The sequence below is a fragment of the Protomyctophum parallelum genome, assembly GCF_964188405.1.
Source record: "Protomyctophum parallelum genome assembly, chromosome: 3".
NCBI lineage: Eukaryota > Metazoa > Chordata > Actinopteri > Myctophiformes > Myctophidae > Protomyctophum > Protomyctophum parallelum.
The window spans coordinates 48,844,105-48,861,294 of record NC_139698.1 but is presented as its reverse complement, the minus strand read 5'-3'; the positions used below and the strand labels follow the sequence as shown (position 1 = coordinate 48,861,294).

Below are 17,190 nucleotides of genomic sequence, written 5' to 3'. Positions count from 1 at the left end.
ATATCAAAGGTTACATGGAATGACAAGACTGCATTTTGTAATGGGAATGTACATGGTGACCTTCTTCCTGGCATTGCTCTCAGGTGAGGACTTTTCACTTTAACAATAAAATAAAACACATACATGTACATCCTGTTTTTCCCTTGTTTGTAAAGGCAAAGAAATGTATGCTGTTATAGCATTTGACAAGTTAAGAGTTCCTATACAGACTTCAAATACTTTACTTACTAAAGATTGTACCAATAATAGCTCATTTTACATGTGCACTTTGTCAGAATCCTGCCAAAACCTGTAACTATCTCCTCCAGGTTTAAGCCACGGAGCAGATGTTCTACCTGACAATCTACTGAATGAAACATTGGGAGGGAGTGTGATGTTCATCACAACAGTCAATCAACCATTTGTATTTGTATCATGGACTTTTATTAGTGAAAGTAGTGAAATGGAGGTAATAATACAATCAACTAGTGCTGGTCCAGCAAGTGTTGGACCAGGATATGAAAACAGGGTCACATTGAACACATCTCCTCCTGTATCACTGGAGCTCAGAAATCTCATGTCTAATGACAGTGGAGAATACAGAGTCAGTTTTATTATTGCTGGAGGATCAACGTTGGCCGGATCTACGAATATGATGATCTACAGTAAGTAGAGTATTTATATGTTGTACTGTTGTGTTGTGTCTGTTGTACTGTTGTACAGTATACTATAGGCTATGATCATACACTCTCTGTTCAGTGATGGAAGCTACTTAAAACATCCTGAACGTCTTGCTAATGGTCTGCAGGATCTGAATTACAGCCAGGGTTAGATTCAGTAGTTTCTTTCTGAATTTGCTGCATAACTGGAGGTTATGTAATAACCGTGGTTATTTAACCAACGTTTGTGACGAACACGCTAGTGAGAATCATCTCTGATTATCATTTATACAGAAACATTTCCATAAACTCACAAGGTCTCTTTAAGACCTTAGGCTCTTTGTGTGATCCTCACCCCAGATCACCCTTTTCTTCTGCTTTACACAAGCGATCTGGTGTGTTCATCACAAACATTGGTTAAATAACCACGGTTATTACATAACCTCCAGTTATTTGAACCTGAATGTTTGTCTCAGAACACGCTAGTGAGACTCATACACTTCCTTCATTATCACGAGAGAGAGAGAGCAACCTCCCGGGCTGATCCCGTCCTTCAACGGCGAACATGCCCTTATGGGATCACTCAGACTAATGTTTAAAGGGCATAATGCTAGCAGCACCACCAGCAACTCCAGATAGTTGATGTGGCGAGATCCGTGGCTCTGGTCCCAAATGCCACTGGCCGCCCTGCCCTGAAGCGTGGTGTCGTGGGATCTCCACCACTGGAGTGTGTCTACACATTCTTGTGTGATCAGAACTCTGTGGTGTGTGTGCTCGTCCGGGACCCTCAAAGACTTCATCCAGGCTTGAAATGGTCTCATGTGGAGCCTGGCCAGGCGAGTTAGAGCAATGGCTGAGGCCATAAGACCAGCCATGCGTTGGCACACTTTGAACCGAATCCTGCTGGCTGCCCACCCTGAACAGGGAGGTGCACCGCTTGAACGTGGTCACCCTGTCTTCGCTCAGTCTCGCTGTCGAGGATCTGGAGTCCAGAGCGATGCCTATATAGGTTATCGTCTGGGCTGGGACCAGGATGCTCTTCTTGTGGTTCAGAGAGAAGCCTAGGGAGGATAAGCTGTGTAGTGTGGAGCGCTGTTTCCTCTGGTGATACTGCACAGATTAGCCAATCGTCCAAAAACGTTGCAATGCAGACCCCTTGTGATCGCAGGGGCATGATAGCGGCGTCTGTGCATTTCACGTATGATAGGGATAGCCCGAATGGTAGAACCATGTATTCGTAATCCTTTCCCTCGAAACCGAATCTCAGGAACTTCCTGTGAGGCGGATAAATCGGCACGTGGAAGTATGCGTCCTTCAGGTCAATACTGGTAAACCAGTCACCCTGGCGGAGAGATTGCAGTAAAGAATCCCCCTCCCCCTTCTTCACCAGGAAGTAACAGCTGTAAAAGCCGGTGCGACTCTGGCAGCGTTCTTGCCTATGAGGGAAAGTATTTCTGCCCGCAGAATGTCTGCTGCCTGCCCCGTCGCATGAGTGAAGATCACTCGTTGTGACATGGGCGGTTGTCGAGCGAACTGTAGCTTGTAGCCTTGTGTGATGGTCAGCACCCACGCTGAAGCTCCACACTGTTTCCATTGTGGAAAACATTGAGCTAGCGGGCTGGCTACTTATGGTGAGCTCGCGGTGGTCACCGCACGTGGGCTGGCAACTATACAGTCGTGCTGGCTATCTGTGTGAGGCAGCCTTCCGCTTCCCCCTACTGTACCATGGGAACATAAAATAACCCTGCTTTCTTAATTACAATACTCACAATACTGTTTTTTAATACATGATTTGTCCAAAAGCATAGTCAATTAATAGTTTACCAAAGTATACAAACAAAAATCATATGCAATTTGAGAATGGAGTGGTAAAATACTGAAATTAAAATATTTATGTTTCATCAACAGAGAAGATATCTGGTGTCGTTATCACGCCATCAAAAGACAAACCAGTTGAGGGAACACCAATCACATTAACCTGTGATGCTGAAGGATCCATCCTTATCAGAGTCTGGATGAAGGACGGCCAACCTCTGATCCTGACCAGTCAACTACCACTCATCACTCTTCAGGACAATAACACAGTGCTGTCCTTCAGTGCTGTGAAGAAAGAAGACAGCGGAAACTACTTGTGCAATGTCAGTAACCCTATCAACTATGAGGATGATAACTACACCATGACGGTGAACTGTAAGTATCATCCAGTGATTATATTCTTCTTCTTTTATTATTATTATTATTTATTTTACTAAAGTAAATTTAACCCTCATTAAAATACTTTAAAAATACAACAGTTTAAGTAAAAATGTAAAGTAAGGTAAAAAATAAAAAGGCCAGACCAAAATAGTTTTAGGCCAGTCCACGCCAATGCAACTCCTTGAAACTGCCCTTTGGGATAATGGTTGCAAGTAGTTCCATGTTGGAAGGAGCTTGGTATGTACCCTGGCCCAACGCATGACACTTTGTTACAATGTCACGCAAATGTCTTACTTTCGGGCTGTTTACCCTCTCTGCTTACACTTGTGTGGGCTTGGAATTGACCATTAAAAGGCATCGTTTAGTCTTCTATTTTGGCCACACTGCCCACTTTCTAAACAAGAACGTGCAGTCCACACAACAGCACACAACAGACTACTAAGGGGTGGGCCATACCCCGGTGAAACAATCGATATAGGAATCTTCTGTTTGATGTTTCTGCCATGTTCCTACCGTGTTCCTACCTCGATGAATACACAGGACCTCAATAGAAATATGCCCTGGCCTTTTTGGCGTTATCATTTTAGCATCCTTTTGTATATGAATCTGTGCCACTGTGCCTTTTTTGCAATAGTTATGTGGGACATAATATGCTATATGCTGTATAAGTTACAAATAGTGCTGCTTTAAATATTTGTATAAACAATTCTTACAGTACTATACATTTTAAGTCATATCATCTTTCACTGGTACATCTAACTATAAAGTGTGTGTGTGTGTGTGTGTGTGTGTGTGTGTGTGTGTGTGTGTGTGTGTGTGTGTGTGTGTGTGTGTGTGTGCGTGCGTGCGTGCGTGCGTGCGTGCGTGCGTGTGTGCGTTTTAGTTAACCTAAGTAAAACTTAAATGTGGGGTTAATCTACTATAGGCTACTGCGTGTGTCAAGTTTTAAGTCAGTCGGACGGTTCTCAAGATACATGAACACTCACACACAGGCAGACAGACGGGCAAAGATTTTGCATATCGGAATATTTCTTTATATTCTCATGTTACCCAACTGTTTTTGCAAAGATAATTTATACAGGCCTAGATCTGTGTAATTTCTCGTCCTAAAACTTTGACCATAACGTCATATTACAGTATTAGCTTATAATATTTGTGTTTCAGATGGACCAGGCAATGTTCAAATTGACGGTGTAACTGAAATAGAGAAGGGAGAGCAGTTAACATTAACCTGTTCTGCTGACTCTGTACCAATTCCAAGTTACCGCTGGACATTCAATGGAACACAGTTGGAAGGGTATTCTCCTGTACTCAACAAGATCGTGCAATTCAGTGACAGTGGGGATTACATCTGCATAGCTAATAATGATGTTACTGGAAATGCATCTAAATCTACTGCCCACAAGCTATCCGTCAAAGGTGAGGTTCAGTTGTATCTTAGTACAGTAGGTACTGCAAATGATGGAATAGATTTGCATTATTATTATTGTTGTTATTATTATTATTATTATTATTATTTTACCTCATCCCTATTCTGGGGGGACCATTTGCCGAAAATAGCCGATCTACATCAGCTATTTTTGGAAAAGAGGTTTGAGGGGAAAAAACAGCAGACCAAGAAAAGAGCTCCAAAAAAGAGCCCACATCAAACTCCTTCATACCTTTTGCACTGACTGTACTGCTGCCGTTCTTCTCTATGTTATGTGGCATTGTGTGTACCTGTGTATACTGTAGCTGGGTTGAGCAGTAACTACCAAATCCTGCAGAATTCACAAATATTCACAAAGAAAGTGATAACGTGTACCCATGTGCAAATAAGATTAGTGAAACCACTGAGGAGAAAAACGTATTCACACATACAGTAGTGAGATTCCCTCACTTAAATGTAGGATGGAGTGCCACAACACCTTATGGTTTATATTAACCACCACAGAGTAGGCCTATACTAACAGAACAGCTAATTGCGAGTGTGGTTGGACCGACAATTTCAAGCTTTGAGTCTTAAAGTATGATGATGATGTATTGTATGATGATGATGTATTGAACCACATGACGTCACAGGGACCCACATTTAAAGGTTTATACAGAATAAATAAGTATAGTTGGAGAATTATATAATCTGGCCACACTAATTAAAAGTAGTAGGAATCAACCATACAATAGAATCACTTGTGCATCAGCTGATGCACTACACCACTAGGTTCAACAAACCAGGAGCATTTAACCTCATCTAACCTGAACTGAATAAGCATTATTGGTCAGACATAGAACACCATGTTGCTCTGAGAGTATTGATTCTTTCTACTAATGTGTAGACCAATTATCTTTTCTTCTGTTCTTTGCTTGTTTTTTTATGTCCAGAGAAAGGAACTCTAAAACCGACTGAAGGCTTATCGGGTGGTGCCATTGCTGCAATAGTGATTGTCGTGCTTTTAGTAATAGGAGGGACATTTGGCGGGGGAGGGTACTATTTGTACAAAAAGGGGTAAGGTTGAAATATTCCTTTTAAATCAATATTTTCAAGTACTGTAGTTTAACTGTCACATTGCTTTATTCTGAATCAAAGATAATACTGTGACAAAATGTTAACCTTGAAATCCTTTGAAGTGCGTCCATAGTATGAAATGACATTAGGCTGCAGTACATGAATGCTGAAAGAACGAACACATTTTACTTATGTGATAAATGTTAAGTACAGACATAATTGTGTTCTGCGTTGTAAACTCAGTCTTTTATAGAGCATGTTAGCAAAAATAACTTCCTGTTAATTTGACTATTTGAAGATCAGGATCCTGGTCCACGGCTCCAGTCCGGGTTTTCTTCCTAATTAAAATGGCTAAATCAACAGGAAGTTAAATTCTTTCGAAAAATAAATATAACATTATGAGTTTGTGTATGTGTGTGTGTGTGTGTGCGTGCATGCGTGCGTGCGTGCGTGCGTGTGTGTGTGTGTGTGTGTGTGTGTGTGTTACAAATTGTGGTGTGTGTTAACCTATGCTACATGTGTACAATATGTACTATTGACTTATGATCATGACTCATGAGTAGCATCATTTTTGCTATCTTCCACCTTAACAGCAAGACCTGCGGCCCAAGCAGGACCAGTGATGCACAAAAGCCAAGAGGTCAGTATTAATCTGATCCAACATATACATTTTCTCCTTAAACATATATAATATATTATAAGTTTAAAAAAAATCTTTAGTTGCTTTCAGACTCACATCATGTCAACCTGGAGCAAATTTAACTTTGTCTTTCTATAGTTTTGTATTGACAGTGTGCCGACAAATGTAGACAACACATAACAGCTGTAGTTTTATCCTTGGGATTCAGGACTTCAATCAGTCTCTCTCTCTCACTCTCCCTTTTTTATGGTATTATATCCAGTACGCATCAACATCTCTGTGTGTCTATTTATTAGGAAGGCAATTCAAAAATATAAACAATATACAGTACACATTTTCAACCTGTGGGTGACTCACCCTGGTGTAACCCCAGAGGGACTTAATGGCCCTGGGGTCAGGTGATCGAGTGTGAAAGTGCCTTTTAAAATGTCTTCTGATTTGTAGCTGAGAGACAAATCTGTCTGTCACCAAGGTGCTTTAATTTGCCATAATTGCCAGTGCCATAATTTTTGTATTTTTCCAGTTTTTCATGTGTCTATGAGGTGACAGTACTTCATTAGACACCCTGGAGTTGTTTTTATGTGCAAATGGTGTATTAACTTTGTATTTAGGCTTTCTTCCTGGAGGCTGAACCCTTGACAGTCAAACGGGCCAATTAAATAAACAGTAATATAGTGACATCACATTATCAGCCCCTCCCCTAACCCCTCCCCCTTTATCATACAACTACAGCTGTGGGTGTGGCTTCAGTTCAGGTGGATCACCATCCATCACCACCCACCAGGCAAACCAGGCATACTTTATGAACTGGTGGGCGAGTCCACGTGAAGCATGATTTTAACAAATACTGTACACTTTTTGGAAAAGGTTCTTCCCCCTTATATTGTAATAATACCTGATGATCATGTTTTAGGGTGGAAAAAAATCGTGGCACTCCATATTTAAGTTATACCGTATATCTTTTGTTTGTTGGGTGTTTTCGAGTGTTTGTTCAATCGCAGGGATCTGTCGGAATACCGATTTCAGCAAATCAGGAGCGAGAACTCACAGCATAAACAAGGGAAATTGCATGTGATAAAACAATGTCCAAACAAAAGTGAAACTGGAACACAAGCTGACAAATTTATAGTGTTGTCACTCTGTCACTACTGATTGGAAGAAATGTGTAACCCACAGTAAAATGTTAATTATGTTTACTAGAGCTGGAGAGATGTGATGTGAGACCCTGTTACTGAGCAAACAGGAATATAGCTTTAACTTAACAACTTTTGTTACAAAAGACAATAGAAAATACAGCAACCTTTAAATTTGAAAAAGTCTGTAAAACAGTTCTGTACATTAACATAATATGTGATACGAAATTAATTCCAGCACATTAAATAATAATTTTATAATTTATTATTGCATTTTGAGATGATCATGAAAGCCTGACAACAGTTCATAAATACCAGAAAAGCTGTTCATTTTTGGTTCCTTGCTTGGTTACACAAGCCAAAGCAACGAAAAGATAAATTAAGACAAGTCATTGTATCCTTTGTCTATAGAATCTGAAGATGTAGACCTACATGTATATGTGAACGAATCTCCACCTATATATGTGAACGAATCTCCACCTATTAAGAACGAATCTCCACATATATATGAGAACTAATCTCCGGCTGTTCACAAGGTGAGTATTTGGTCTAAGAATTAAAGAATTGAAGAGCAATCTAAAGGTCAAAGTGTCAATTTCTAGCATGACAATCTTATCCACTTTTTACACACTGTAATAAGGGACACCAATGAATGGTTAATTAATCATTACTAAATGCCAAGGTTGTCACCTGGTGTTGGATCGTTTGTTTGTTTGTTTGGCCTCAATCTTTTCAAAGATAATACGAGAAACAGTACAATGTTATTAAGAATGCAAGAGAACAGGAGAGTTTTGCTGACACAAATTAAATAACTGATTCAATTCACTTTGAAAACAAGCAAATTATGTAACCTACACCAATTCACTAACATTATAAACATCAATGCAAACAAGCAATTAATTCACAGCATTTCTATCTCACCTCTAGTCTGGCTAAAATAATACCTGACCATCTCTATCTCACAAACAAGTCTAGTAAGGAATAGGCTTCTCTAGCTCTGGTCCATAGCCTTCTACTGCTTCTATGATTCTGCCCTGCGCAGTAGAAGGCTATGGACCAGAGCTAAGGCTTCTCAATGAATGTGCTTGAATTATTAAATATCTTATTCATTATTATATTAATTATCTTAGAAGATAATTAAGGTATAAGAGGCCGGATTAATGTGAAAACAAGACTCACAAAAAATATACTGTATCCATGCCTTTTTGTCAGGTTAGACAACTGCAATGATCTATTTTCTCCCCCAAAAGGGCTGGTCGCCTGACTCCCCAATCGTCATGACGGATGAACAGCCAAAGAAAAGAGGATGGACTGGTTGCTAAGAGATGTTATGATTTACTGTAGGCTAACAGACCTGCATCACACTTATGCATGTTTGCTAATGTATGCTTCCTGTTCAAAGGCTTTAATCGACAAGAAAGAAAGAAAGAAAGAAAGAAAGAAAGAAAGAAATTAAATGTTTTTATTTGTGTTTCTTTGCAAAGCATTAGTAATAAGATGTTTCTGTCTTGTGTATGGAATTATTATTTTGTATCTTCAAGGGACACATTTTGGAAATCATAATGCTGTTAAAACATGTTGAAATATTGGTGTAGTCATGGACTCAGACCTGAATCACTTACAGCTACATTAACAAAAAATCAAAGTCAGCCTTCTATCACCTTAAGAATTCATCAATGATTAAAGAATGTCTCAGCAGGATTTGAAAAAGAAAGGGAAATATATTTTTCTATGCATTCATCTTCAGTATCAATTAGGAGACTACAGTGGATTCAGAACGCTGCTGCTCGAGTCTTTAACACCAAGAAGGTGCGCTATATCACTTCATTTCTTAGATTGTTACACTGGCTACCTGTCAGTTCAAAATGTGTTTGTTTATAAAGCATTGAATGGTCCAGGAACAGAATACACTTTGCATCTTGTCTGCTATTACATCATGAACCATCCAGACTCATGTTGTCTGCGTTATGTTCCCAGAATCAGAATTAAACATGGAGATGTAGCGTTCAGTTGTACCAACCATGCAGTATCTGGAACAAACTCACAGAAAACTGAAATTTACTTCTAGTTCTTGTAAATAAAAGCTACACGTTTTTCTGTTTGTTATTATTATTATTATTGTTATACATCTGCTCTCTGCATTTCTCATTTCTTAACGCCTAATGTTTTATGTAAAGCCTTGTTGAATTTTGCCATACAAATAAATGTTCCTTGCCTAGCTATCTATTTTCCCCACTGTGAGCTATGTCAGCCAAACATTTACATTTTTCTGATGACTGTAAACAGAAAGTAATCTAACATAGGTCTCATACCCACACATTGGAGTACCGGTAGTCACTATTCAAAAGTTTCCAGTGTCCCTTGAGCCCTTGCGTGAATTTCCATCCTGTTGTCAACCATGTCAGTCAATATATAATGTGGGAACACAACCTGACATACTGTAAATCAGAAAGGGTAATATTAATCTGCCTACTTCCCTACAACATATCCCTCCACACAGCTAGCTAACACAGTACTGTTACTGTTGAGCCACAATTTATTTATAATTTATACCCCATGGACTTTTATGCTTCCATATGGATTCTCTACTGGGTTCAAAATTGAAGAAGGTATTTACACAGCAACTAGGCAGATTTGCCCCAGGTCCTCACACCTCTGCAGTCCTGCTTTGACTGATGATCGGTGGTGCGAAGTCTCCCTACTTATATAGGCTAAGCCCCTCCCACGGACCATACCAACCCTAAATTGATTCCACAATTCCCCCAGTTACTTTTCACTGTCCACTTGTCCAGAGACATCACATTTCATGTACACATTTAAAGTGTTACATAATATTCAACCCATTATCTACAGAATATACACACAATGATAAATCAGAGTACTCTAAACAAACCCTCATACTGTTGGTATGTTCCCCACACCCCACAGCTGATAGTTGCTCCCTACGATGGAATCAACAAATTATCAAATTGAATCAAGCATCAAATTATATATATATATATATATATATATATATATATATATATATTCAGTGTCAGTGGCACGGTGAACTGCCACAATATTATTGTATTTGAGCTTAAAATGTGTGCAAGTGGAAACCTGACCTAATGGTGGCGCTAGAGGAAAGGCCATGGGTTCACCAAAATCAGTAGTTAGATTCTTTTTCTTGGGTTCATAAAGGTGCACAGAAAATCCAACGCTAATCCAGTCAGGGGCAAAGAAGATAGTTTGGGACCAAAGCGGTGAAATGACAGCCAGACCACGTGACCAACAAACAGTAAATAAAAGGTAGCTGCTATTAATTGCAATTAAATCAAATATAAAAATCCCTATACAAAGGCAGGACCCGTTAACCTTGTTTCTTTTGGCATATTTGGAGGCGATTGTAGAAAGAGTGCTGGGTGCATGGAAACATTTAAAGACATAATTTGCCCCTATTTGTCATTTTGTGTCTCTCAGATCATGACTACTCTGATGTCATTGTGAAATATGTTGGCATAATAACGGCTGGATGTTTCATAGCTGTGATTGTTCTGTTTGGAACAATTGGTTGCATCGTCATGAGGAGGCAGAGAAAAAAGCTCCTGGTGAATTAAGGTAAGAATCAAGAATAAAGTCCTGAGAGAGTACACTGCAAAAGAGTACAGATTTCTTCCCCACCACTGTGGAGGTTTCAATTCCTCTACTGTGGCACTCCAACAAACATGTTCATGTCTGCTTGCAGGGCATTGAATTATATGTATGTCATGCTGGTACAATACATGCAGGCTCTGTCTGGGTCTTAAACCCATGGCAAATCTGAAAGCAGTACAGAATGGTTGTACAGGTGGTGTTTTGAGACCATCTTTAAAGCCCAGCTTTATAGTTGAGCCCATCACAGGAACCAATCACCAGCCTGGTTCCTCCTAAAAGTTAGCCATTCACACTCAGCCACCACTCAGTCAGCATTCACACCAGCTGGTCCTGAATCAGTCACTTCTTACCACCACTCTCACCACACACTCTCTCAAACATGCACGCACGCACGTGGCACGCACGCACGCACGCACGCACGCACGCACGCACGCACGCACGCACGCACGCACGCACACACACACACACACACACACACACACACACACACACGTGCGTGCGTGCGACGATTGTTTAGTTTATGTTGGTAATGTTTGTGAACACTGGTGTAAAACAGACCTGGCTATATTTTGATTTGTGTAATAAAGTTCCTAAGTCTAAGAATATACTGTACTGAGTACCTATCCAAATGTATCTACAGTATATATTGCACTTGATATTTGTATTGTATTGTTTCCATAGTGTGATTAAAACTTTAATTAAAAACATACTTTTGACAAATCACTTAGCCTTGGTTTCTACTAGAATAAAGCACTCAATTACAGTACTCTGTTAGTCTGCACCGATTATGGACTCATGTTATATCAGGGCAGGGACTAAGCAGACAAACATAAATTGTTTGTTCTTTGTCTTTGAATAGGACATTGTTTCTAGTGGCCTCAGGATATGAATCACTCTACCTTTATTGGTTAGACACACATAGCGACTTAAATTGAATCCCCTATACGTTCAAACACATGGATGGAGTCATGGTTGGCCAATGCAACACAGTGTTAAACAATGCCACATTGTATTTGACCTATAGTAGTCTTACATCAGATCACAGCATTCCTATGGTATGTGTGTTTACTGTACTATGATGATACAGTACATACAGTGATAAAGGCTTATTTTAAAGAAATAACTATATATTAAAAGAATATATAGCAAATGTGCACTTATTATATTCTTTTCAGTATCTTTGCATTCATCAGATGTATGTAGTAATGTTTAAAGCAAAGTCTTGATACTCAGACATATTAAAATTAGTCATCTGTTTCTGAGGATGTGTCTGGCAGAGGCAGTGTGTCTCCAACCTGCTCATACCTTGACCTGTAATGGCTTTGATCCAGCTCTTGGAATGCTACGGGTGACTGCCTCTTCCCAATACACACCCACTTAAGAGCTCATAAACATGACGCACAATAACCTTGTAAGGCACAAGGACACAACCCCACTATTTATTGTACAGTGTGTGGGAGTTTATCACACTAATATTTTCTTGTGATGTTGACTATATATAAATGTAAGGATATTCTGCCATTGCAATTATTGCGAGTTACACTTGATTATACTGTTACTGTTCAAATTCAAGCTTGAAATGTAAACAGAGGTGGCCTTCCTGCATTTAATGGTCAATAAGCATTCATGTGGAGTGCTGAAATGAGGAGAAAGCATCCTCAAACCCTAGACTGTAGTTGCATATTGGGCTGATTCATTGTCACAATGTCTATGGTTTCATTCTTTAATTATATGTATATATTTCTTACTTTCGGTTATCATAGGAATGTGGATTTATGACTCAAGAATTTATGTTCATGTTTACATGCCTTTAAGTGAGTGAGAATTTGTCCCTTTCAACCAGTCTGCATCTTCTAAATAAGAATGAACGCCTCCTTTGATCCCAGGGCATTTTTACAAAACCAATTATCCCAGCAGAGTTCCTCAACCTGAACCTCAACAACTCTCTGGTGGTAGATAAACCCTCGGGCATTTCAGTATATGTACATAGTAGTATCGTAAACATTGTCTGGGCTCCTCAGTATTGAGAAGAGGGGCTGGACCTGGGCTTCCACTGGAAGATTTGGACAATAAAAGAACAGGGGTCACCCGCAAGTCATCTTTCATCCCTGAAAGGTCCACAAGAGAGCCCGAGCAACCTCGCCAAGCATCACTACCAGACTGCAAGATGATTAAAACAGCTATAATTCTTATTTTGTCAGGTATGCTTATTATACTTCTAATTCTTTTGAATATAAATAATTCATTTAATAGGGTGTCAATGGACAATATTTTCCCCACATTCTTTTTTTTATTGTATGAAGACAACATTTAATGTCATTCCCTGAAATACTTGCTAAGTCAAGTTACTTCTGCTCGAATATAATTATGTGCTTTCATTAGTATAACAGTAGATTGTTATTAAAATTGATATAAATTAGTCTCAGGACAATTATGAATGTTTTTGTTTGTTTGTTTGTTTGCTTGTTTCTTTCATCAAAATAATAACGGACAAACTAAGGAGGCCAGGTTGAAAGCGGTTAATGCCTCACAATGTTTTTATGAATAAAATGTCATTTTGTCCAATCTGTATGATATAGTACGTATTTTAATACAATGAAACGTATACAATTGGGGGTGAATGTATGTTGTCTCTAGCTCTTCCATTGAGACATTTAGATTGTGTCAAAGGTCATTTCTCACCTATAGACTCAGGATGATCATGATCTAAAACTAATTTTGACCTGATGGTCAAGATTCAACCATAGTGCTGTTCACCAGCCAACAAACGGTAAAACAAGTCCAAAACTCTCTTTGCTCTCATTCCTCTCTTTAGGTATGTGTGTGGGTCAGAGCATCCTACCGGTGGGACCTCTGAGTGGGGCTGTGGGAAGCACGGTGATGTTCACCACCACCCTCAGCCCTCCAGCAATGCCCTTCCTCTCCGTCAGCTGGAACTTCACAGGTGTGAACATCATTAAATCCACCAGTGTCAACGAAACGGGAGCCGGCTACGTCAGCAGGATCACGCTGCACCGAACCACTGGCTCTTTGGAGCTCAGGAACCTGGCGGTGAGGGACAGTGGACAGTACAGTGTCCACATCATACCAGACGGTGCAGCGCAGATCTTACAGGGAACTGTCACTCTCAATGTGTTCTATGGTGGGTCTGCTACAGTAAATTGTCGATTTCGGGCAGAGAGTATCTCCATATTTCATCTTTTTATGTTTCAAGTTTTTTCATAACTTCATAAAAGTATCAAAAATACCTATGAACTCAGAGTGCGACGTGTCATGAGCCTGTAGATCTTCAATTATTTTTTACATTTTTTAAATATTTGAAAGTGTTTGAAAGTGACACAGTCTGTCTGTGGGTCTGTCCAACCTAAAAAACAAACAAAAACCTGTGTCACTTCTTTTAAAGTAAGTTTTGTCATTGGAGATTTTTATTGTAGGCTACAGAAGAATGGCTTTTATTATTTGAAATTTAAAACAATTTGTTTGTTTATTATATATCCCTTTGATATTAAGATCTCTTTCAATGTAATTAAAACCATATGTTGTAGCTGTCGGGAGGAAACCACCTAACCCTATACTCTATCCCCCCCCCCCCCCCCCCCCCCCCCCCATAAATCAGTACTATTGAACCGTATTAAAAAGCACTTCGGACAAAACCTCTTAACTCCATTGGACCCTCAAACTGCCTGCCAAAGTTAGCTAACATCACCTCTCTCATGCAAGTAATTGACAATATACAAAGTCACAATACCAACTTTGATGAGGCAGTATTGCATTGTTTTAAAAATATAATGTTTTCTTAATTTCCTGAAAACATATAATTTTAATTTCTTGAAAAATGAATATATTTTAGTTTGGTGGTTTCTTCCCAACAGCAGATACATTACAATAATATATTTTTATTTGGAATCATGTTGTGTTGTTGTCAAACTATAAGTGCGCATCTCCTTCCAGCCATGATATCACGTGTCTCAATCACCAGCCCTGCAGCCACCCTCATAGAAGACAGGAGCTCCACCAACCTAACTTGTGATGCCACTGGCTCTGTCAGCACCAGAGAGTGGCTGAAGGATGGCCAGCCTCTACAGCCCACTGACACACTCACCTTCTCCATGGACAAACGGACAGTCTTCATGAACCCTGTCCACGGTGCCAACCACGGCTACTATCAGTGTCGAGTCAGCAACCCAGTCAGCACCATGACTGCAGGCCATAACCTCACAGTCAACTGTGAGTATATGAGCCCTGCTGGGAAACGGAAGCACACACACACACACACACACACACACACACACACACACACACACACACACACACACACACACACACGCACGCACGCACGCACGCACGCACACACACACACACACACACACACACACACACACACACACACACACACACACACACACACACACACACACACACACACACACACACACACACAGCACTAAGGTCATAGTGGAGTCTTAAATGAAAATGCTTTTTTAGGCTTATTAATCTAAATGGTGGAATAGACTACTCAAGTGACAATAAGTGCAATAATATGAATAGTATCCTTAACACCTAATGTGTTGTTCTATTGTGTGTTTAAGTAATGAGGTATCTCTGTTTAGTTTAATGTGAGTTCACCAAATTATTTCCCACTCAATCATGTTGACATGGCAGTAAACAATTGAAAGTTCAATCGTGATAAGGAAGGACTCTCATGCCAACACCTCCTAACAACTAACAAGTTCCTCTTTGCTGTGTGCAGTTGGACCACACAACCTGTCAATTATTGGGCCGAGAGCACCGCCACCTGGCCAGAGAGTAACCCTGCACTGCAGAGCAGACTCTGTCCCAGCTGCCACCTTCAGCTGGATGTTCAATGGAAACGAGACCCACGTTAATAGATCCGTGTATGTCATAGAGAGAATGGAGGAAGAAAACACTGGAAACTATACCTGCACAGCCAGGAACCACGTCACCAAGCTGGGCAACTCCACAGTCATGAGTCTGACAGGTGATTCAACTTTACTTTATAATTGAAACCGCCTTATTATAGGCCTACTTCTGCATTGTTACATGATAAACATTTGAAGGGATGGTACTAAATTCTTCTTCTTCTTCTTCTTCTTTTTGTAACTTCAAAAATAAATGTATTATTATTATTATTATTATTATTATTATTATTATTATTATTATTATTATTATTATTATTATTATTTAATACTACGGTATTATTATTAATTCAAATTATTCTGTTCTCCCTTCCCATGAAGCATCCTGTGATGCCCCCTGCTGGTCTTTTGCAGTACTGGTGATCAATGCACTGACAGTAAGCAGACTGCTGCAAGTGTAGATGCTGGGCAATCAATCATTATTGTAATAGAAACACACTACTTGGTGAGTTTAATCACCAGGCTGTACCCATTGAAATCATCTGATGTTCTTGGCTGTCACACTGTGAGTGAGTGGTTTTGAAAGTACTGTAGCTGTAACACACACACACACACACACACACACACACACACACACACACACACACACACACACACACACACACACACACACACACACACACACACACACACACAATATCTACACAATATCTTATTGTTTTTGATTAAATCTGTGAATGGCTTTGCTCCTTCCTACATTGTTGACATGCTCACTGAATGAACACCGAACAGATCATCAGCTAAAGGATTACACCTAGAATCACCTCTAGATCAGGTTATCATGCCTTCAGTCATCATGGGCCTCTGGAACGCTCTACTTCAATTACATTCTGGATTTCTTGTCTTATTTTGTTTTATATAATAACGTGTATGTTTTGTTTAATCATTGCCTGTCTTTGTTTATTTTTATTTTTGACGGACAATATGTCTACACAGGACACTTGTATGTTGTATGAAATGTAATGAATACATTTGACTTGATTGTGCAAGTTCTCTCACTGGAAAGACATTAAATGGAACAGACCTTTAATTAGCATTGGGGTGCTTTATTTTCTTTAGACGGAAGTGTCGAGAGACACAATTAAGTCATGACTCTGGCAGGAATTGAACCAAAGACTTTGCAGTAAGCATGGTCAGAGAGAGCACCACAAGGGAAAAGGCTCGCTCAACTCAGACAGTCTTTTAAAGGTTCAGGCGTGTGCTGGGTGCAGATTTAAAGAGAACACATAGAAAGAGAATAAAATCTGCACTCTCAGTCCTAGTAAGAGTCTTGTTTAATAATGATGATCCGCAGCAGCAGTCAAACCAGACAAACGCGTTTCGGCACGCAGGCCTTCGTCAGTGTCAGAATTTGCATAGCAACGGAAATGACATGGTTATATATCATTTCTGTTCAATTAAAAGGGACTATACAGCCGTGTCTCATTATTAAAAAGGCACACATAGTAGTGAACATACTGTACATATTATTATAAAAAATCATTATTGTCTCATTTCAACTCACAGAATCCACATTACAAAAAGTATA

At 39.6% G+C, this 17,190-nt stretch overlaps 1 protein-coding gene across 1 annotated transcript; it reads left to right on the top strand.

The window, feature by feature from the left end:
- Positions 1-2,653: 2,653 nt before the first annotated feature.
- LOC310856726 (cell adhesion molecule CEACAM20-like) lies at positions 2,654-16,063 on the top strand (the record flags this gene model as incomplete). The annotated part of the gene is made up of 5 exons (XM_083762198.1): positions 2,654-2,828; positions 13,541-13,867; positions 14,677-14,952; positions 15,476-15,724; positions 16,017-16,063. The coding sequence occupies 5 exons, from the start codon at positions 2,654-2,656 to the stop codon at positions 16,061-16,063; spliced, it is 1,074 nt and encodes a 357-aa protein (XP_083618324.1).
- Positions 16,064-17,190: the final 1,127 nt, after the last annotated feature.